This window comes from Budorcas taxicolor, chromosome 1 (assembly GCF_023091745.1).
Source record: "Budorcas taxicolor isolate Tak-1 chromosome 1, Takin1.1, whole genome shotgun sequence".
In the NCBI taxonomy this organism is placed as follows: Eukaryota; Metazoa; Chordata; class Mammalia; order Artiodactyla; family Bovidae; genus Budorcas; species Budorcas taxicolor.
Window position 1 is genome coordinate 1,227,288 of NC_068910.1, and position 21,501 is coordinate 1,248,788.

A 21,501-nucleotide genomic window follows, 5' to 3' on the forward strand; every position below is an offset into this window, starting at 1 on the left:
GCTGGGAAGGCCTCTTAGACATTATATTTGATACATGAAACTCCAGGCGGAGCAGAAGTCAGTGTTCCCAGCAATTCAAAATACAGCAATGAGCTTGGCACACCCAAGGGACAGAAAGGCTGCATGACCCAGAGTTCAGAGAACAAGCGGAAAAGGGAGACGAGGTCGTGGAGGCAGGAGGGGCAGGACTTGGAACAGGACCTGCCAGTCCCCAGTCAAGTCTGGCTTCATTCTGCATGTAATGGGAAACCAGTGAAGACGTCTCAGCTACATGCCATGTTCTGGAGATTCGTTTTTAAAGATTCTTGATGGCTGCCGTATGGAGAATGGAAACGGGAGCCGCGGCACACACGCCAGGGGCCTCTAGAAACCGGAAATGAAACTGTCTATATCTTCACATGTGCACCTTTCCAGGGAGAAGAGTCACAGCTTTCGTTAGATTCTCAAATTAACCCACTAAGTACTAAGAATCAATGGCACACTCTACTAGTTGGCCATCAGTTAACTATCCCAGAATGCTGCAAGCAAATGCTACATGTGATGTTTAATCTATGGCATCATAAGACCCAAGAACTGCCTTTCAAATCCTCAAGATTAAATTATTTGTTAGCATACTTTAAACATTCTGAGTATTAAGCCATTTTGTACAGCATATACATTGTGTGTGTATTTATATGTATAATCACATACATCTATATGTGTATATAGTTGACCCATGAACCCTTGAAGCTGGGATGCGCAATCTCCACACAGTTGAAAATCAGCACATGACTCTACAGCCAGCCCTGCACATCCGCGACAGCAGCCAAGGGTCCTAACACTTATACACTGAAAGAGATCTGCATGCGGTGGGCTCATGCAGTTCAAACCCTTGCTGCCCAAGGGCCAATTGTATACTGACACATATATGTCTGTCCATCACAGAAAGTCTATAAACGGGCTCCTGATTATATGCATTTTAGAGCATTTCTGGAGCAAGGCTGAGAAAGTCGCACTCCCTGAACTCCTGTATCTTGAGACTACACAAGATCCCTTACACGATTCAAAGCACGCCTCTCTCTGAGGTGCATTCCATTTGTCTCAAGGCAGGTCACAGCTTTTCTCCCTGGACAGCACCTTGCTGACAATGTCTTGTGAACACACCTACTCTTCTCTCTCTTTTCCCCATGGACTGTGGAGATGTATCTTGCTCTCACACTTAGACAGCCCCTCAAAACACAGGTTCAAGGAAACCATGTGGATGTGCTCCATCCCATTTCTGGCTCAACTGGGAGAGCACGGCACACTTACACAGCCCAGAAGAGACTCTTCAGAGGTCGCATTTTCAAAAAGAAAAAGGGGCCACTGAGGTCCTTACAGTGACCTCTGACATCATTCCTAACCCTCAGCACTGGAGCTCTGGGCGATTCAAAGAGGAGGAAGACTTTTCAAGCCTTGTCTGTGTGCTCTTATTCACGCACTCCCTCTTCCCGTTAATACTCTTCCATCCGGGTTCCTTCTCTCCAGTGAGCTTCTTCCAGTGAATTCCAAAATCTAAAAAGTGTGAACTGGAAGGGCCTTTAGAGAGCTGTAACTCTCATTTTTCAGGTGAGCCTATTAAACACCAAGGAGGCTGGTGATGTGACCAGACCCAAACAAGGACCTGGCGGCAGCGGTGGGATGACTAATAAATCAGCACATAAATTCTGAGTCCCTATAATAAGCCAGGTTCTGGATATTTAACATGACCTGGTCTCTATCCTTGGGAAGCTCATATTCAGATGGAGGCACACAGCATCTGAGTTAACAGCATGGATTCTGGAGTCAGGTTGCCTTGCCTAGCTCTGCCAAGCACCAGCTAAGTAATCTGAGACCCATAACCTGATCTCTGTGAAACACAATTGTCTCATCCGAAAACAGAATTCGTAACATCGAGGCCCGAATGCTAACGGATTTACGGCGAAGTATACTAATGTCTGCGACTGAGTGTGACATGCAAAGGCAGCCTGCTGGAGGGCTAAATGAGCAGACAGAAGACAAGCAACGGCGTAAAATGTCGCTTGTAGAACCTGGGCACACAGGTACACAGCTCTTTCAGTTTTGTCGTACGTCAGAAGAGTGCCATAAAAAAGTAGAGAGGGACAGCCTAAGGATGGAGGGGACGATGGGACGATGGAAACGGGGCTGCTTAGCACATGGAGATGACGCAGCGACTGTCTGCAGTGACAGCCTCTCAGACAGCTGAGGCTGGATAAAGAGAAGCTAGTCACCTTAATCCTGCCACAGTTTCCCCTCTGCAAGCATGGTGTCCAGAATGGAGGCTTCTCTTTGGCCCTTTCTTAGCACAGTTAGGCTAGAGGGCAAGAGCCTTGACCTGGACTGACAGAGCTGCTGAGCCACGGCAGAGGTCCTGGCAACGGGCTGAGGGGGACTGCTACACAGACAACACGGTCTCAGGAGTCAGAAACGCAGGCGCAAACTCCAGTGTTGCTAAACTGAGTCGCCAGGGGGCTGGGTGGACAGGTCTCTCACCCTGAATTTTTTCATCTACAAAAAAGCAACAACTAAAAAAAAAAAAAACACAGAGCCTGAATAGTTCTGTGATAATAATGTAGGTGAAAGGACCGGGCACCGCCATCCCTCGGTGGATACGGGCTTTAAGTGGAGTGGTCAAAAAGGACTCGGTACCCGTCACCTGCCGAGCCTGGCCACTTTCCGGCTTTAAAATTCCAGGGCCTCCCAACGCGCTCTCAGAAACGCCCCAGAGCCCGTCCCCAAAGTCTAACACTCCCGTTTGGCGGTTTAAACGTTGTGCCCGAAACGCACGGTCCGGGAGAGCAGGGTTCCGCCCGTTTTCTGCCCCGGCCCCCGGCCCGCCGCCCCGCCAGGCCCGCCGCAGCGCCCGCCGCGGCCCGCCGCCCGCCGCCACACCTCACGCGCGTTCTCCTGGCCCACGAGGCCCGAGGCCGCCTGCTTGGCCAGGCCGCTCTCGTCCAGCCCCAGCCCCTTCACATGGCTGTGGGAGGCGATCCGCTGAGTCTTCGTGGTGCTCTTCACCTCCTCGATCTTCATCCTGACAGCCGCGGCCCCCGAGCCCGCACAGCCCAGGCAGCGCGCACCGCGTCCCCACGAGGCCGTTACCAGGCGGCTGGTCCCGCCTAGGTCGGCGTCCCACTGGCCGCGGCGGGAGCGCCTCCGCGCTCCATTGGCTCCTGGCTGCGCCCGTCGCGGCTGCCGTAGGGCCCGCCCACCAGCTTCCGGCGGTGTCCCCCGGTTGGCTTCCCCCGCGGCCGGCGCTTCCTTCCTGGGTAGGGACTAGCCGGGCGGCGCTGCGGCTCACCAGCGGCGCGCGTCCCGCTCTGCCCCGGGCCTTCCGGTCCGGGAGCGCGTTCGAACCGATACCGCTCTGCGGAGCGCAAGTTCGACCTCGGTGTCGGAGACGAACAGACAGGCTTAGAACTTACGCTTCGACCTGCGCCAGCTGAGCAGTTTTCTGACAGCCACTCCTCCCGCCGTCTCCGGGGAGGCCGTGCTCAGCGTCCTCGGGGGGCCTGTCCTCTGCTTCCCCTCGCCTCCACCTCTCTCTTTACTTAGATTAAGTTGGCTGTGGGTGACGCTTAGGGTAATTCCTAGTCCGGATGAAGACGCGGGCGCAAAGAGGCCCCGCAACTCACCCAAGAGCGTGCAGCAAGTAATCAGCAGTTGGAATTTCTGCTGAGGACTTAAGGCACGGCAGCCTGTGGGACCCTCATCCCAGCCCTCGGATGGGACGGTCATCCCGCGGCTGCGTCCTGTCCGTTCCTTGAAAATGTCAGCGCTGCCTGGAACAGTGTGCTCCTCCCATCCACGCATCCGATCAATAAACATTGGTTTGCACCTGCTCTGAGCCGGACACTCCACGACGCAGGCTTAAATACAAAGTCTGCAGCCTTAACAAGCTTAGTCCTTAGTTGGGAAGCTTGCGATGGTGAGGTGTGCAAGCCCAGAGCAGGCCACCGGACACTCCACGACGCAGGCTTAAATACAAAGTCTGCAGCCTTAACAAGCTTAGTCCTTAGTTGGGAAGCTTGCGATGGTGAGGTGTGCAAGCCCAGAGCAGGCCACCTGGCACAGCTGGAGAGCTTAGGAAGGCCCCAGGAGGTGATATGGTAATGCCCACACGGAACCCTGATGGCAGGCTAACGTCCTTAGAAGAAGATGGTGCTTTGCCATGTCACAGGTAAGTGGACTCAGGTCCAGAGAAACGAGGGACTTGCCCAGAGCTCAGGGGAGCCTTTCTGGATCGGGGCTGAGACAGGCCTGAAGTCACATCCTGCTGCAGTGGTTGCTGACTCTCGTCTCTCCTTGTGCTTCTCCATCATCACTTCTGAGTCTAGGTTTCCAGTTACTTGCATGACTATCAGGTCAGTGTCAGTCTCTCCCACTAAACTGCAGGCATTGTGAAAGCGCAGACCTCGTCGCTGCTGTCTGTCATTTTAGCGTCAGTGTCTGGCTCATAGCTAAGGCTTCTGCCTGGTTCTGGACCCGCACGTTCACACGGAGTCAGGCAGTTTTGCTGCGTGTATTTTACACACTTTATCTTAACCGGAGCTGGTAATGGTTTCTGTCAGTGAATGGAAACTTTTGTCCCCCACCTCCTCTTCGACCAGAGCGGTTGCATTTTTTTTTCCTGCTGAAGAAGGGTTCAGAAATCTGATCTGACCCAGCATTCTCTTTTTACAGGTGCGGAAACTGAGGCCCTAAAGGAGGATGGAGTTTGTCCAAAATCACAAATTGAGCAAATGCCTTTCCAGGCCTAGACTGCAGGCCCAGCGTGCAAAGAAACTGGACCTGGCCGCAGAGTCAGGCAGTTCCTTCTGTTTCCGCAGAAGATGATGTAGCAGGCCAGGCTCCAAGGTGCGTGAAGGTCGGTGAGGCCACAGCAGTAGACTTGATTATCATGCCTGCCCAGCACCCTTCTTACCTCCTGACCCCCCTCACTCTCGTTTTCTGTAGAGAACCACCCTTCCCCCTCTGGGCACCACATGGCTTAGATGGCTTGGCCCTCAGCTTCGTTTCCTGGATGGACACGGGACCTTGGCCTGGCCGATCAGTGTCCTCTCGTCCCCAGAATAGTGATTGGTTCAGAAATGTGAGCGGACAGTCCAGTGACACTTAGTCCTGCACCTTTACGGGAAATAACAGGAAAGAGCCTTGGTCCTGGGTCTCCGCGTCATCTTTGCCGCTTCATGGGAAGGCTCCACCTGAGGGTGAAGCCAGCACAGAGGACAGGTCAGCTGGCAGAGACTCCTGAGGCAGTCCTTTACGTCCCCAGACCCAGCCAGCTTGCCCCACTTGCAGGGTGAGCAGTGCAGACCCTGGGGCTTAACAGCTTGAGTTAGGATTCCATCCATGGGCCTGTGCAGTGACACAGACAAGGTACGGGGCGGACGCTGCATCCCAGCTTGTGCTGTGTGGGCCCTGGCCTGCCTGCCGGCTGGCCCGCTCTCACTCCAACCCCCTGACTCTTGCTCTTTCACCGCCTGTCCCTTGACCCCTCATGTCTTCATCCAGGCCTAATCATCTCAGCCTCTTGGTTTCCAACGCTTCTGCTCCCTCCTTGCTTTGAAGTCTTTCACATCTGACCTTTGAACCCCCAAGTCCAGGTCAAGCATGCCTCTGCCTTCTGCACACCTTGAGAAGACTGCTGAGTATAGGAGGGAGGCAGTCACTCAGGGACCCTGTGGAGCCACGCGCCCGTCATGTTCTCCAGCCTCAGCTGAGCGCTCAGAGCGCATCCTCAACTGATAGAACGTTTAATAGTGGCCTATCAAACAGTGCAGCAGTGGCATGAGGACAGACACAGGCCTACGGAATAAAATAGAGCATCCAGAAATAAGCCTCAGCATACGAGCAAGGGAGCCAAGACCATTTGCAGCGGAAAGCTGAAACTGTAATTAGGTTTTGGTGACTTTGGGCTTAGCAGAAGCGACTGTACTTGGGGCCTGTTATCTTGTTTCTTAATTTCCTCCTCCTGACCGGTTCTCAGCCTGAGAGATGCGATGGAAATTTAAGGCCTTAGCGCTACTCCCAGCCACCGCTCTGGAGCCCTTGCGGCTTCCCCTGAACCTCTGCGGTGCTCACAGCGCACGACGTCGGGTTCACATTCTTTACCTCAGTAATTCATTCTTTTTCTGACGCTTCCGTCTCAGGGAGATCATTTGCTTGGTGGTTAGTGGCTGCGAACGTGCATTTAAAGCTTTTGAGAGAATACAATGCACTATGAAGATTGTGATGATGATTATAAGCAATATAATCCCCAGGGTCTGGGGTGCACTTCAGAGCCATGACCCCCAAGATCCAAACCAGTCACGCTCAAAGCCAGAGAAAGTCCCTGTTGAAGGAGGCCCTCTTGTAAGCTACCTGGCTTCGTCTCTGGTCTTATAGTCCCGCGTTCTCACCAGCATTTGGAATGACCTCCCTTTCCGATTGTTGCCAGGCACACTGGTATACTTGTTATTTCATCTCCAGGTTGATTTCTGGGGACAGAAGGGAAAGATGATTTTGCTGGCACCTTGGAGGTGGTGCAAAGACACACAACCAAATAACGTTGATCCACATAGTGAGAACATTACTGCCTTTTTAACCCTTTTGTTTTTTTGGCTGCACAGCTTGGATCGAACCGTGATCCCTGACCAGGGATTAAATCCCGGTTCACCGCAGTAAAAGCCCATGTCCTGGCCAGGGAATTCCTGTGCCTTTTTAATTCTAATTCCGTGAATCTTAGGGGGTGGAGTGTGACTCTCCGTTTTTAATACTTGCTAGTCTCACTTTTTATTGAGACTTTTGTGGGTCCCAGCTATTTGTGGAAAGTGATAGTGTTTTTCCGTGTATGGGGAAATACTTTTATTTAAGTCAGCCTTAAAGCTGTGTCTGCCTGGATCTTGCGTGAATGGTGAAGGCGGCTCATGCCACTGGGGTTGGAGACAGCTGGCATGAAACGGGGGTCGGCTGGCAGGCTGAGCAAGCCTCCTCTCGCGGCCCTCCTCCCTCTGCCGGGAACTAGCCCCAGCAGCACCGCCGAGGGCTATCAGGAGAGTTCAGTGAGGTCCTGGCCCCGGGCCTGAGCGGGAAGCGGCGCAGAAAGTGGTATCCGCGCTCGCAGTCCAGAGGCCCGGGCTCGCCCCTTTGCCATCTGCCCGCTGTGTGCTGCCTTCCAGTCGTCCTGCCCGGCTTTGCCCCGAGGACTCTCCTGGGAATTGCTGTGGAGCCTGAGGCAGAAAGTGGGGCTGGGGCTGGGGTCAGGTCAGCCAGCCTTCTCTGCTGGGACCTCTCTCCGTGCCAGCAGACACGCCCCACTGCGGCGGGGGAACAGCTGAAGCCTGCAGGTCCCCAGGGCTCTGGCTGCACCCCCGTCCCACTGGTGTCACGTGGCAGCGGGGTCAGAGGTCAGGGGAGCGTGGTCTGACCAGAGGACAGGCCGTCGGGCTGTTTCTGGTGTAGAGTCTTAGCTGTCAGACTGTGATCCTCTGACCAGGTGGGAGGGAGTTATGAGCCATTCACTAAATAAATGTGAAAATAGACTCCACAGTCTAGTTAAATGTCTATATTCGTTCACTATGTCTGCAGTAACCAATTCCTACAAACGGTGTCGTAAGGCAACTCCCACGCGTTCTGTTACAGTTCTGCCTATCAGTGCCCAAAACAGGCCTCACTGGGCTAAAATCCAGGTGTGGGCAGGCGGGGTTCCTTTCTGGAGGCTCCGGGGAGGTCCCACAGGCTGGGTTTTCCAGCTTCTACAGCCTGCCCAGCTCCTGGACTCAGGTCCTGCTTCCACCTGTAAAGACAGTAACGGCCAGCGACGTCTTCTTATTTCGCCGTCTCTGGTTCCTTTCCTCCCTCCTCTCTCCCAGGGCCCACGGGATAATCTGGGATAAGCCTGCCCCCTCAACCTCATCTCAAGATCTTTAACCGAGTCACATCCACCAGGTCGTCTTGTTACTGTGCAGGCCAACACTGTCACAGGTTCCAAGACGTGGACATCTTTGGAGGTCACTGTTCTGCACAGCCCAGATGATTTCCACAGGTTTTAGTCCGTATCAGAGAGCAGCATACTTTTGTACTGCTTGTCCTGGGAAAAGATTTCCGGTTTTTCTCCAATTGTGCTAACTTGGGTCACACACTCACTGCCGAACCAGTGGCCATGGCTAGTGAAAGGACCTGAGTCTCAGGTCCATCCCTGGAGCTAGAGTGGGGTCAGCCCCCATGGTGACCCGGAGGAGAAGAGCGTGATGCCTCTGAGGACAGTTGAGGAGGGAGAGGCCGCTGACCCCTGCAGACCTTAAAGAGCTTGTATCCATATTCAGGTGGAAGAAATGGGGTGGGAGGCGGGTGGGGCCACGGGGCGTGATTCCAGCTTGTGGGGACCAGTTCTCGCCAGGACGTCAGCTCCCGCCCTGCAGCTCAGGGGGCACTATCAGAGCTGCTCAGCACTGGCAGTGCCATGGAGCACAGTGGTGGCCTGGTGACAACCCGATCCGAGGTCAGTATGGGACACGCCGAGGAAGGTACATGGTTAACACAGTCACTGGCAAGGTGGATAGCCTCAGAGAAGACGGAAATTTCCATTTCACTCCTAAAAGAATCTTTAAAGCCAAAACTCAAATCAAAGAGCAAAGTATAATAACTTCCTCTGGGTAAATTTATAATTAATCCTGGATTAATTGGTCTTAATGAAATTGAATTAATTACTAGCTGTTTGTAAAGAACTTTGAACTACCTTAATACAAAATAGCATTAAAAGAACAGAAAGGAACCCACATTGCATTAACATTAAGAAGAAATCCCAAATAATCGCAGTTCTGCAGGCCATTCCCTGTCAGTCATTTCCCAGGGACTGGGCCCAGCCTTGGAACCCAGCCTGGGACTCAGGAGTTTGTGGCAGAGGACGGTGTCTTCGTGGGCTGGAGGTCTGGCGGTGGCTCCACTCAAGAAACAGTTTGCACGTGCTCTCCTGGGGGCAAGCAAAGATAGGCAAGGGTCCTCAGCTCACTGGGACAGGGGCGAGCACCAGAGCACCAGGCTGGTCTAAAGCAAAGTGGCTTCCCTGGGGTAGAAGCCAGCAGAGACAAAGGGCAGAGAGGCAGGCGTGACGGGACCTGCGTCTTGCTGGCAGCGGCGCTCCAGTTCCTGGCAGGGTGTCCCTCACACGCCTCCGGGCACACCTGCCAAGGCAGAGCTCTGTGCTTCCCTGCTCGCGCCCAGGCACACCGCCCCCAGGATACAGTCTTAATCTGGCCGACTTTCAGACAACCCAGAGCTGCCATCTCCTTGGCGCTTGTGGAGATGGGGCTGGACTCCCCCGCGGGGCTCAGGCCCCCCACCCCCGAGGCCCAGTGCTGGGGAAGGAGTGGCGCGTGAGCCGGCTGCGGTGGGACTGGAGACAGGAGGACCTGGCCTAAAGCCGCAGCCCTGCCGCCGGTGAGCGCGTAGGTGTAAGTCCGGCCAGGTCACGGCTGCAGCCCACAGCCCCAGGCATCAGGGGCTCACCAGGCAAACGTTCCTGGAATTTCGCACAGAAACACTCCTGACAGGCGGGGCTGTCCCAGCCGCCGTCGCTTGGCTGAAGCTGCGCAGCGGCAGCCCGGCCGGCCGTGCAGGACCCCTCTGGGCGCTGTACACGCTGCCGATCTCTCCTGAGAGCCCCCCGCCGGGCCCAGGCAGGCATCTGGAAGTGAGGTCCGGGCCGCTGACCGTGGGCCACCCCTTTCCTGTGGGCGGCACTGCCCGCGCGCGCGGGCGCACGGCGTCCGCTCCCAGCCCGGCGCCGCGGCGGCCCCGGCTCCCCGGCGCCGGAAGCTCCGGCGGCGGAACGCGCGAGCCGGGCGCGGGCGGCGGGCCGGGCCGGCTTAGCGGGAGGACCGGCGGCGGCATGGCGGGCCGGCGGGTGAACGTGAACGTGGGCGTGCTGGGCCACATCGACAGCGGCAAGACGGCGCTGGCGCGCGCGCTCAGCACCACGGCCGCCACCGCCGCCTTCGACAAGCAGCCGCAGAGCCGCGAGCGCGGCATCACGCTCGACCTGGGCTTCTCGTGCTTCTCCGTGCCGCTGCCCGCGCGCCTGCGGCCGGCGCCGGGGGCGGCGCGCGAGCCCGGGCCCGGGCCGCGGCTGCAGGTCACGCTGGTCGACTGCCCGGGCCACGCGTCGCTCATCCGGACCATCATCGGCGGTGAGCGCGCCGCGGGCCGGGGGGCGGGCGGGGGGCCGGCCCGGCGGCGCCGAGCGCGTCGGGCCTCTTTGCCGCGTGTGTGCGTGGCACGCTCGCCCAGTCGCTCGCAGCGCAGGCTGGGGAAGCTCGGAGACCCGCGCGGGGCCCGGAGCGCGTCGGCTCGCCGGCCCCGGGCGCCCGCTCCCGCGCCGTTTCCGGGCTCCACGGGAAGACAGGGCGCCTGTGTATACGTCCCCCCTCCTCTCCTTGTCCTTTCTTTCCTTTTTTTGCAAGCAAGCTGGTAACACCGCAGGCACTGTTTCACTGTTTCCAAGCTGCCGCCCCTGTGGTAAAGCAGCGCCCACTCCAGTGTTCCTGCCTGCGGACAGAGGAACCTGGTGGGCTACAGTCCGTGGGGTCTCGACGAGTCGGACATGACTGGGCAGCTAGGCACACACCCACCACAACACATCATTGTTTTTCAACATCACGTGGAAAGCCGTTGCGCACTGGCACCACCGTTTTCTTAATGTCTTAACGATGGACACTTACGCCCTTTACCGTGTTTGCTCACGATGCTTCTTCAGTGCGTTTTCTAGAACAGACGTCTTTGGTGGGTGTGCTTGTGTGTCCGTAAGGAGAGCCCCTAGAACGGACACGCCTGGGCCGAGGGTCTTGGTGGGTACTTCTCAGATGCCCTCCTGTGATGTACCGTTTCATTAATTTTAACAGTACTCGTGGTACACGAGCAACATTCTACTCTTGAAAAAACAGAACATCACAGACCAGGTAGAAGGCCCCTACTTACCCCTCCCGCCCCTGCCGAGGAAGTTGCTAGTGTACCTCTGGGGAGTTACCTTTTCACACCCATTTCAGTGCACTGGACTCCACGGACAGGGCTTTAAAACATGTCCCTTTTATGTAGAAAGACAGTGCTTTAACGCAAGCACATGGCACAAAGGGTGTGTAGCTCAGAGACTCTCCTTCTCACTGCGGACCAGGACCCTGGTATCGCCCACCTGTCTTCTCCTCCTGTTCCTTCTGACGGCACTCCCTGGGCCCACGGGCACAGGTGGGAGCACGGAATGTTCAGACGGTTCCATTGGCCTGCTGGTGGACGGCCTCACTGGGCGTACGGGCCCCGGCTGTATGATGAGTGTCAAATACTTCCACCTTGTCGCCTCCCGACTGGTCCATGCTGCAGGCAGTCTGAGAGTTTCCTGTTTTCCGGGGAGGAAATGGGAGCATTTCTTACCGGTGTTAATGCAAGACCTGAGCACACGGAGGCGATGGGCCCCAGGCTGCTGCTCTTCTTCCTTCAATAGATCAGATGCCCGCCTTCCCCTCGGGGAAGTAGAGAAAAGTGGCTTTTTCTTTTGAGGGGAAGGGAACGGTGTTCAAGGGTCTGCCAGCCTGTGGCTACAAACCGGCGTCTGTGCAGCAATGCTGAGTGAAGGGGCGTGTTGGGGGAGTGCGGCCCCAGCTCTCCGCTGAGGACACTGGAGTCCCCTGGACAGGGGTGGGAAGCCGCTAGGCTGCCCATGACCTGGGTCTGCGATTCCCCACGTTATCCTCATGGCCCAGAGGCTTCGCACGTCTTGGTCTTCTTGAGACAGCTCCGGAGGCTGAGTCCTGGCTTCTGTCCCCGGACTCCTGCGTCCTGGGCCTTGCCCTTCCTCCCTGCCCTCTCCTCCTCCCTCGGCTCATCCGTCACTCGAGGGATGGATGCTCATCAGATCAGGTCCGCTCTCAGCCTCGAGACTGCCCTGAGGTTGCTCGTTGCCCTTGTGGGAACCGAGGTCTGGCCTCTGCCCGCCGCGAGCCTCGTCCCTGCCTCCCGCCCTCCCGACACACTGGCCTGCTCCTTGTTGGACGGGCCCGTCTTGCGTCTGCTGTTCCCTCCTCTTGGACCATCTGACGCCTCCTTACTGAAGTCTCAGCTTGAGTGTCCCCTCCTCAGATAGGCCCCCTCAGACCCGCTGGCCTGGAGCCCCTGGCTCTCTGCGCGCCTCCTTCCTCACGTCCCGTTGTTGCCTGTGAGCCCTGCGTGCCGTCTGATGCGCTTGTGGTGCTTGCTTGTTGAGGCCTCTGTCCCCCCTGGGAGTGAGCGGGAGTCGCGTCTGTCTCACCAGTGTTTTCTCGGTGCCATGACCAGAGCCAGGCCTGTGGGAGGCACCCGGTGAATGAAGCCACGTGCCAGCCCCGAGGCTGCCAGGGATGGTGGCAAGTCACCAGCAGGGTGTCCTCCCCCTGCGGACTGACAGCGGAGCAGAGAGTGAGCGGAACGCAGGTCGGAGGGTCAGAGCTCGTTCCGAGCCGTGCTGACCAGTCCCCGGAGCGCTGGCGCTCTCAGTGTGAGTGGACGGGGTTCCCGTCCGCCCTGGCCCCTGCGATGGTGTTTCTGGGCGGTATTTTCCTCTGATCCATTTTAAAGTATAAATCTTTCAGAGTTAGAACTTCGGCAGGATTCCGTGATGGGGCTTGAGTGGGGGTGAGGGACTTGGACCCATCCTTGCTCTTGTCCTGGCAGGAAGGAGGAGGTCTGACAAATGCTGGCGGCTGGGCTCGGCCATCTGTAGTCGTCTGTGGCTGCAGGATTAACAGCGCGGTGTCTCCCTGTCTCCTGTGCCTGTGGGTAATGAACGGCCACTGTGTGCCCGACCATCGCCCTGATCGCCGGCCCCCTGTGCCCCTGCTTCAGCGGTGCTTCCGCCAGGCTTGCCCCGCTCTGGGCCTGCCTGGCCAGAGCTACTGAGCTGTCAGAGCCTTACGCGTGAGGCTGGGGTTCCTAGCCTTGGAGGGCAGTGGGCAGCCCCCGGGAGCCTGTCTGCAGCCCGGGGTGGGGGAGCATTCTTTATGATGCTTAAGCTTCCTCCGTTCTCTGTTCTTCCACGTCTCCGAGCTCATGGGACAGCATGGAGCCGCGCGGTGCCTTCAGCCGTTCTCTCCAGGAGTACGCCTGCAGCCTGTCTGCGATGCTCTCTCTGGACCCATGAGAAGGCTCGTGTGCGGATGACCATGCATTTTCCCCCAGGTTTTGACTCTGCTCGTTGGCTGTCTGCATTTAGCGCCAAGCAGGCCGCGTGGCCCAAGCAGAGGTACCACACGGAGGGCCTGGCCACTCCAGGAATTCAGGTGTTCCCCTCATGTGAAACCAACCAAACAGAAAGACACTTCTTGTTTTCTCCACCCTAATCTTTCAGTGGGTCTGCCTAGAAACTCGCTGTGCTGAGTCGCGGCATCTCACACTCGTCCTCGAACGCCGAGGCATGTTCAAGGCGGTGATGAGAGTGGAGGCGCTTCCTCGGCTCTAGCTCCTTTGGCTCCTGGAATCCGTTGGCTTTCGTCCCCTGCTCCTCGGTGCCGGGTAGGACCCCTTCTTCCAAGCCCAGAGCCCTCGACGTCTCTAGGAGACCCAAGTCAAGCTCCACCTGCAGCAGCAGCCGCTGGCCAGCGGGTGACTTTGCTGGGTTTTGGGTGACAGTGTGGGAGCCGTATAATGTCGGAGACGTGGCCTCGAGTTTAGATGAATGCAGAAATTTTGAGCAGGAACCAACCGGGAAGAAAAATGGAAGCAGGTAGTCATATCTCATTCTGCTGGGGTACATTTTTCTTCTCATGGGGCTTGCCCTTGAGAACAAAACATATCAAATGTTAAATCAAAGAATATTTTCTAGTCATGCCGGGAATAGAAAATAACGCAGACCTGCTTTGGCGAGGCGAATGTTTTGCTGGAAGGTTATAATCAAAGTCAAGAGGAAACCATAGCCACAGCTTTTGGTAAAGCTGTGATCATTTAAAATTAATTGCTTTTAAACTTCTCACTTAGCCTCAGATTTACTCCATCCAGGTTGGAATAAGATTTGGGCAGGCGTCCCAGGGGCCAACCAGTCAGTTAAGGCCTGAGACCTATTCCCTGCACGCTTGTCCTTGCATTGGCTGGTCCTGGGCCAGGCTGGGCCTGAGGCTCCCTCTGACCAGCAGGCCTTTGAAGCCATGCTGTGGGAGGTGATGGGGAAAACAGTCTCCGGAGCTCTGGGGACCCAAGAGGGCCGAGAGGCCTTCCACCTGCTGTTCCCGCGAGCCTGGAGGCCTCCGGGTGGCTCTTGGGCCAGGCAGCATGGACCGTCAAGGCTGTTTTGTTAAACATTTGTTCTGAGATGTAATTCACATACCGTAAAATCTGCCCGTTTCAGATGCACATTTAAGCATCTTCAGCCTGTTCCCAGACCTGTGTAGTCAGTGCCACAGCCTGAGCTGCATCAGTGTGAGAAGATCCACACAGCCATAGGGGTCCCCACCCGCTCCCCGACCCAGGCCGAGCCACGGCGGTCCCCACCCCGTCCCCGACCCAGGCCTGGAAGCCTCTCGCCTGCTCTGTGTCTCTGTCCGTGTGCCGGTTCTGGAGTTTCGCACAAATGGAATCACATGTGACGTGGCCTTTTGTGTCTGGCTTCTTCCGCCAAGCGTGTTGCTTCCAGGGTTCATCCATGTGATAGTGTGCGGGATACTTCATTCCTTTTTAAAAATCCATTTTTGTTTTTAATTGTGGTAAGACACATTTTACATGAAATGTACCGTCGTAACCATTTCTAAGTCTGCAGTTCAGTAGCCTCCATCTCCAGAGCTCTTTCTTCTCACCAAAGCAAAGCTGTGCTTGTTAAACCTGCACCCCCCTCATTTTCATGGCTGAGTAGGAGAATCCCAGGGATGGGGGAGCCTGGTAAGCTGCCGTCTATGGGATCGCACAGAGTCGGACACCACCGAAGCGACTCAGCAGCAGCCGCAGTGCCCATTATACAGACAGATCGCCTTTATAAACCCAGTCATCAGCTGAAGGACATTTGGGCTGTTTTCACTTCTGGACGATGATGAGAAACTCCACTGTGGACGTATGCTTTCACTCTCTTGGGTCTGTGCACAGGAGTGGAGTCGCTGGGTCAGAGGGCAGCTCTGTCTGCTTCTCTGTCTTCTTCCGTCTGCCACCGGCCCCCCGCAGCAGCTGCTCCACTCTGCTTTCCCACCAGCAGCAGGTGCGCGTCTGGCTGCTCCACAGCCCCGCCAGCACTCGTGACTGCCTGGCTTTTGGACCGTTGTCGTCGTCCTGGTGGGCGTGAGCTGATAGCTCACCAACACCTAAACTTGCATTTCTCGGATGTTTTCTCGCTCCATTTGTACATTTTCTCTGGAGAGCTGTGTATCCAGATCCTGAGCCCTTTTTTCAGATGGCTCATTTGGCTTTTGTTATTGAGTTGTAAGAGTCTTTATGTATTGTGGATGCCAATCCTTTATTAGGTATCTGATTGGCAAATATTTTCTCCCCTTCTCTGGATTGTCTTTACTCAGTAATATTTGAGGTAAACAAATAAGTGAGTTGAATTAAGTGGACGTAGTTTGAGAGGATTATGTGTGCCCGACATTATTCAGGGGGTGAGGGGTGAGGGGTGTCTGGAAGTGCCGTTTGTGAGTTTTTGGAAGGCCCTTAGGCACCACCCCCCCACCCTCTTCCTGGACTCCCCCCACCCTCCAGTCCTCCTCCTGGACCTGCCTGCCCCGTCCTTAGCGCTGGCAGGAGGAGGCTCCTCCCGCCTGTCTGCCCCGTGGAGGGTCTCGCCCCACACTGGGGTCTTGAGCAGGTATGTTTTGATGGCCCCTGTGTTAAAGTCTTTTTTCATAAAAATTCATTGCCAGCATGTCAAAACCAGGAGCTTTTATGTAACAGCCCAGAGGTCCACCACTTCAGGTGTGTGTGAGTGTACGCTCGAGTGCAGAGTCCACGGGGCCAGAGCTCTGGAGAAGCTGTCAGGGGAAGCCTGGGGAGGTGCGGCAGAACGGGCACGGCGCCCGGGAGCATCTCCCATCCAGAGGGTGCTCTTCCGGGCCCCGATCGATCGCCTCACCGCGCCCTGCAAACCGGCCCCAAGGCGGGGGTTTCCCTCCACACTGAGGGTCGCCCGCGAAAGGAGGCTGCGTGCTGCTCGGTGGGAGCGGCTCCAGGCTGTGTGCAGGGCCTCAGCCCACACTGCTCTGGGGGGAGCCCGGCTCCTGAGCAGCAGTTTGTACATAAGTCAGTTTGTCAAAAGCACAGACTTGTGCCTCCATTCTCCCTGGATTATTGGAGTTCTGTGTGTTGTTAATTGGGTCTTTAATTAGGCTCCTGCTGCTTTGAAGTGGCCGAGGCTGCTGGGGAGGGGGGAACCTAGTTGATGCGGTGATCCTCTCTTGGCAGGAGAAGAAACAAGTTTGGCTGTAGAGAGAGAAGTTGAGTTTCGCTCTGCCCTATCTCTTGTGCTAGGATGATGCCTCTGTGTCTCGGGGCTTCAAGGAGACTGCAATCGCGTCCGTCGTCTCTGACCTACTTCCCGAGGACGTCTATTTGCTGGCACGCACAGGTGCTACCTGCAGATAAACCTGACTGCTCCCTTTTAGAGTTAGCACTGGGAAATGCCAGCGCTGACCTGCTGGGCCCCCGGACGCGGGGCCCCATCCTTTGCCACTTTCGGTCACTCGGAGGCGTAAAGCTCCTGGAATGGGGGGCTCGGCCTCTGTCCCCTGATGTCGGGATGAAGGCTGTTCGCCTCCCGGCTCTGCGGCAGGGCGGCACTTGCTCTGCTGGGGCCACTTCCAGGTGAACTGCAGAGCCCCTGCCCTGGGCACCCGAGACCCTCCCATGTGTGTGACCCCGGTGTTCCCTGCTCTCCAAAATGCAGTCTGTTTGGAGGAGGTCCTCAGACCTGCTGCCCCAGAGGAAGAAGACTTTCCCTAAATGGCGCTGCTTTCCCCAAGCACCTCTGGGGTGCACAGGCGGGCAGAGCACAGGGGGCTGGGAGGATGCTGGGGGCCCCAGCGGCGTGGGCTGGGCGGGGAGGGCATGCATGGGGCGTGTTTGGAGAGCCGGTACCGGGCGTGCCCAGCACTGCCAGCAGGCCGCTCAGAGATGCCGGCGTGTCCCCTCGCAGCGCAGTGCAGCGACAGCCAGGAGCCGCCGGCGACTGCGCACTCCCTGTCCGCCAGACCGCAGTGGAGAGCGGAGGACTCTCTCTGAACGGCTAGTACGCTTATTTTATTTCGCTGCCTGAAAGGGTTTCGTTTTCTCTCCGGTGGTGTAAAGGCCAGGCTCGGCGCTCGGCTGACAGGGTCCTTCCTGAGGGGCCAGTGTGCCTGGCCTCCCAGGACCGCGGGCTTGACGAGCTGCTTGCCCGGCTCTGGACACAGAGACCAGGGTCTCCCTGGCTCTGCCCCGTCCCTGGGAGGCCTCCCCGTCGCCACGCTGGCCGTGGGGCGGGCCTGAGCCGCCCGCTGGGCCGCGGACGCCGCGTCCTCCCCTGCGTGGCCCGTGCGCGCGCCGCGCCCGGTGCCCCCGAGGCGGGGGTGCGGCCGTCACGACTCCAGGACCAAGGGCAGGGCCTCCGCGCAGGCGCAGAGCGCAGCCGCGCGCGGGCCGGCCCCTCCGCCCGCCGCCCGCACCCTGCCTCCCGCGGGGCTGGGCGCCCTCGGCCACACGGGGTTCATGCGCAGCAGACCTGCCTGGAGGTCAGACGAGTTAATCTTCCCGTGGAAATTCAATCCTCATATTTCACTTTCAGGCCACTTTGCGTAGCAAAGTAGTTTAACTCGGAGCAGATTTCTGCTGTGCTGATGGTTAATTTCATGGCCCGCAGAGGGTCAGCGCGCCGGGGCCGGGGCCGCCGCGACCCCGTGCAGCTCGCCGCACACGGCGAGGGCCCGCAGCCTGTTGTCTTAGGGAGGCCATCTCAGGCATCCTTCAGCGCGGCGCTCTGGAGTTAACAGGGTGACCTTTTCAAGAACATTTTTAAAAGCTACAACACAGATCCCTCCCACACCGTATATTTTCCTTTCTCCACGCAGTTCAAAGGGGCTGGGTTGTCTCATAGGTTTTTCTCCGGCGATCTTCAGCTTGACCCCGGTTGTTTAAATCTGCCGGAGGAAATTTGAACAAACTTGTACTTTGGTAATTCTTCTGCCTCTGTGAACCTTTAACCTTAAGGTTTCTTGGAGAGCCTGGGGCTTCATTGTCACCAGCCGTCCCTGCTGGGGCTCTCAAAGGCCATTGTCTGGCGTGTCTGTTTCCACTTTGCTACTGGAGTTCTCTGGAGGAAGGGTATTAATTCAGACCTGATCTGCCACAGGACGAGGACTTCTGAACTTGCCCCCGAGCTCGGGGACGGGGAAATGAACATAATGTGAGCCTGTGGGCCCCGTGGGGTCCTGCAGTAGCTGTGGAGGTGGGGGCCTCCGGGGCAGGCCGGTGTGGTGGCTTCCCGCGGTGACCCACCTAGGCCAGCTCTTGTCGGCAGCAGGACCAAAAGCAGTTCCTGCCCCTGGTGGTCCAGCCTGGGGCCTGAGTTCTCCCCAGTGACCTTCCTGGAGCAGCAAGTCCTCAGGAACCCAGGAGGCTGGATGTGAGCCGGGACCCTCCACCCTGGCAGGGCACGCCTGTGACTGCACCCTCCTGGGGAGAGGGGCTGGGCTGGACGCGGGGCCAGGTCTCCATCGGGTTCTCCCCGTGCTCCCCACCGGAGGCCCCGAGACCCTGGGAGGGTGTGGTGCCTTGGTCATGTTGGGGGCCCCGGCATTTGAGGCGGACTCTGCCCACCAGTCCTGACGGCTCCTGCGTCCTGGCAGCTGCTCTTTGCAGGAGCCTGGGGGCTGCTGGAGCCCCCGGCCCGCCCCCATGGCTTTCTTTCTCTCCTCCCGGGGCTCCTAGTGCCCTGAGGATCTGGCCAGGCGACCTGATTCCTTATGATCAGACTTTGAGGAAGGAAAGGCAGCTGAGGCATTCAGTCATTCATTCATTCTGCAAACCCTGAGCCACACACGCACGCTCGGAGCAGGGTTTGCCTGGGTGAGCGGGACAGAGTGGAGCTCCGTGTCCGCGGTGGGGGCAGTGCTGTGCGCTGTGAGCGTGCGGGGAGGAGTGAGCCGGGCACGTGGAGATGGAGCGGTAGGCACGCGGGCCCTGAGGCCGCCCTGCGTGTCAGAGGCCGATCTGGCTGACTCTCAGAGCCAGTGTCCACAACAGGAAGCTGCTGTGGGCTGGCCGGTCTGGACAGATGGGACTGTCTGGAGCCTGTGTTCCTCCCAGGTTTGCCAGAGGATGAGGCAGTGCATGTCCTGTGGTCCTGATCACAGGCCAGAGGCCAGGAGGGGGCCCGCCAGCTGCATGCGCCAAGTCCTGCATCTGGCCCTGGACCCCCTTTTCTTCCCGGGGGGAGGGCAGGACCACGGGGAGACAGGAAGCGGCAGGTACTCCTGGCTCACCTGAGCTGGACAGTAGCCGGGATGCCAGGACTGTAGTCGGCCGCTGACGCTGAACTGCCGAGCCAAGCGCTGGGCATCGCGCGCAGGGACTGGAGGAGCTGAGGTCGCCGGCCCCCCTGTGCTTCCCTCTGGGGGCCCGCTGGGCTGAAGGGGGTGTGCTGGGGGCAGACTTTGTACTTACTTTGGACTTTCTTCCCCCAAAGTGGGCTCCCTGGTGGCTCAGCTGATGCAGAATCCACCTGCAACACAGGAGACCTGGGTTCAGTCCCTGGGCTGGGAAGATCCTCTGGAGAAGGGAAAGGCTACCCACTCCAGTATTCTGGCCTGGAAAATTATAGTCCATGGGGTCACAAAGAGTCTGACACGACTGAGCGACTTTCACTTTCTTTTTCACTTTCCCCCAAAATGAGTTTGGCATGAGGGTTGGCCCATCGTGTTGTGCCTGGAAGGGTGCATGTGGGCGCAGCATCCGGGTGGCCTGTGGTGCAGAGCACACCTGGAGACTGCCAGAGAAGCCCAGGGCTCTGCACGTGGGCTCCCGCTGGCAGGCCGGCTCCTGTGGGGCTGGACCTCGGCCTCTGCTCCCGTCGGGCCATGTGCTGAGGGTCAGTGGCTTACACCCTGTGAGGCTCTCTGAGATGCTGGGGTGGCCTTCTGGGCACGGAGCCTGGGCCCCAGGGTGCAGGTCACGCTGCGGGCCGGGGCCCATCAGAAAGAAGAGCCCTGATTGAGCTCTGGGGGCTCCTCCGAGAGGCAGCACCTGGGCCCCCCCACCTGTTGATTTCTCCCCCTGGAATCAAGTGGAATATTTTCCTGGCAAATATTCCCTGGATAAAAAGAAGCGCTATACACTTGTTTTGCAGACTCGGTTCTTGTTCTAAAAGTTCTTTAAGTGGATAAGACCTGCCATGGAGACCAATGAAGCTCTCTTCGAGGAGCGACTCTTCTAGGAAAGATAAGAGGCAGTTACTTTGGGTCGGTTTCATCAGCCGAATCTCTCCATCTTCCTCTTACCTCGCCGTCTGTCCCAGCAGGGGACACTGGAGGAAGCTCCCTGGTAACACATGTGTGTCACCCTTTCCTGACCGCGTCCGGGCCACGGAGAGGCCGCGCCGGGTGGCGGCGTCCCCGTCTCCCTGCCGACTCGGGCCTGTTCGGGCACAAGAGGGCAGTGTTTGCTCGCGGTCCTGGGTGGACACATCCCTGTGGGGTAACAGGTCGGCGGAGTTAGAATGACCTCGGGCTTTTCCAAGACAAAATAAACTGTAAGCCACAGCCAGGGTGGCTTCCCATGTGCGCCTTTAAGCGCTGGCCCTCCAGAAAATAGCTGCTTGCTCTCTCTCTTTTTCCTTAAAAAGAAAAATATTGTTTCTTTGAACGTTTATTTTTCATTTTTTTTAATCAATGGAAATATGGTTTGCAGCCTTGTACGTACAATGGCAGAGGTTAAAGAGTGTTGGGAAAGCAAAACAACCGCCTTCCAATTAAAAGCCACATGGGAGGGTTTCTGTTTGAAGCAAGGGGTCAAATGTATATGCCGCCCCTTTCGCATCAGCGTAAAGATTACCGGGCTTAACTTTTAAAGCGTTTGAAGATGTGGGCTCAGGTGCCAGCCCTCGTCACGCGGTATTCCTTTTTTTCTGCAAGTTTGTGGTATTAGCCAAAGCAGGGACTTTCCAGGAGAGAAAAGAGGTGGTCTGCCTGCCTCCCTGGGGTCACAGTTCTGGCTGAACTCAGCCGTGTCTGCTCTTGTACAAGGATTTGCCTATTTTCAGCTCCTCCATGGTGTTTTCCCGGGGCAGCTTTCAAGGCTGGAGGACACGTCCTGGTGCCCAGCCCTCCTGCTCCCCTGCCCCCCAGATTCGGGGTCTCACAGCCTCCTTGTTCGCCTCAGCCTGGACATGCAGGTTTCAGGTGCCTCTGGGAGGGGACAGCCAAGCCCCCCGGGGAAGTGGGTGGTGCCCAGGTGTGGCCCGCCGCGGCTCTGGCAGCCCAGTGTGAGGCCGCTCCCGTCCCGCCGGCAGCACGCCTGGGCCGCGAGTGGTCACCCCAC

The 21,501-nt window shown here is 57.5% G+C and overlaps 2 protein-coding genes and 1 long non-coding RNA gene across 3 annotated transcripts in view; 2 read left to right on the forward strand and 1 right to left on the reverse strand.

Annotated features, from left to right (window-relative positions):
* RUVBL1 (RuvB like AAA ATPase 1) overlaps nt 1-3,109 on the reverse strand; it is a 30,628-nt gene extending 27,519 nt beyond the window's left edge. The window contains exon 1 of the mRNA XM_052657878.1: nt 2,911-3,109. Within this exon, the coding sequence (XP_052513838.1) occupies nt 2,911-3,051 (141 nt within the window). The 5' untranslated portion in view covers nt 3,052-3,109. The remainder of the gene's footprint in view (nt 1-2,910) is intronic.
* Nucleotides 3,110-3,299: 190 nt separating this feature from the next.
* Nucleotides 3,300-7,507, forward strand: LOC128045069 (uncharacterized). Its single transcript, XR_008199134.1, has 3 exons — nt 3,300-3,951; nt 4,060-4,198; nt 4,702-7,507. It is a non-coding gene; the product is annotated as an uncharacterized LOC128045069 (long non-coding RNA).
* A 2,382-nt stretch (nt 7,508-9,889) lies between these two features.
* The window catches only part of EEFSEC (eukaryotic elongation factor, selenocysteine-tRNA specific), a 109,165-nt gene continuing 97,553 nt past the window's right edge, over nt 9,890-21,501 (forward strand). The window contains exon 1 of the mRNA XM_052639407.1: nt 9,890-10,187. Within this exon, the coding sequence (XP_052495367.1) occupies nt 9,890-10,187 (298 nt within the window). The remainder of the gene's footprint in view (nt 10,188-21,501) is intronic.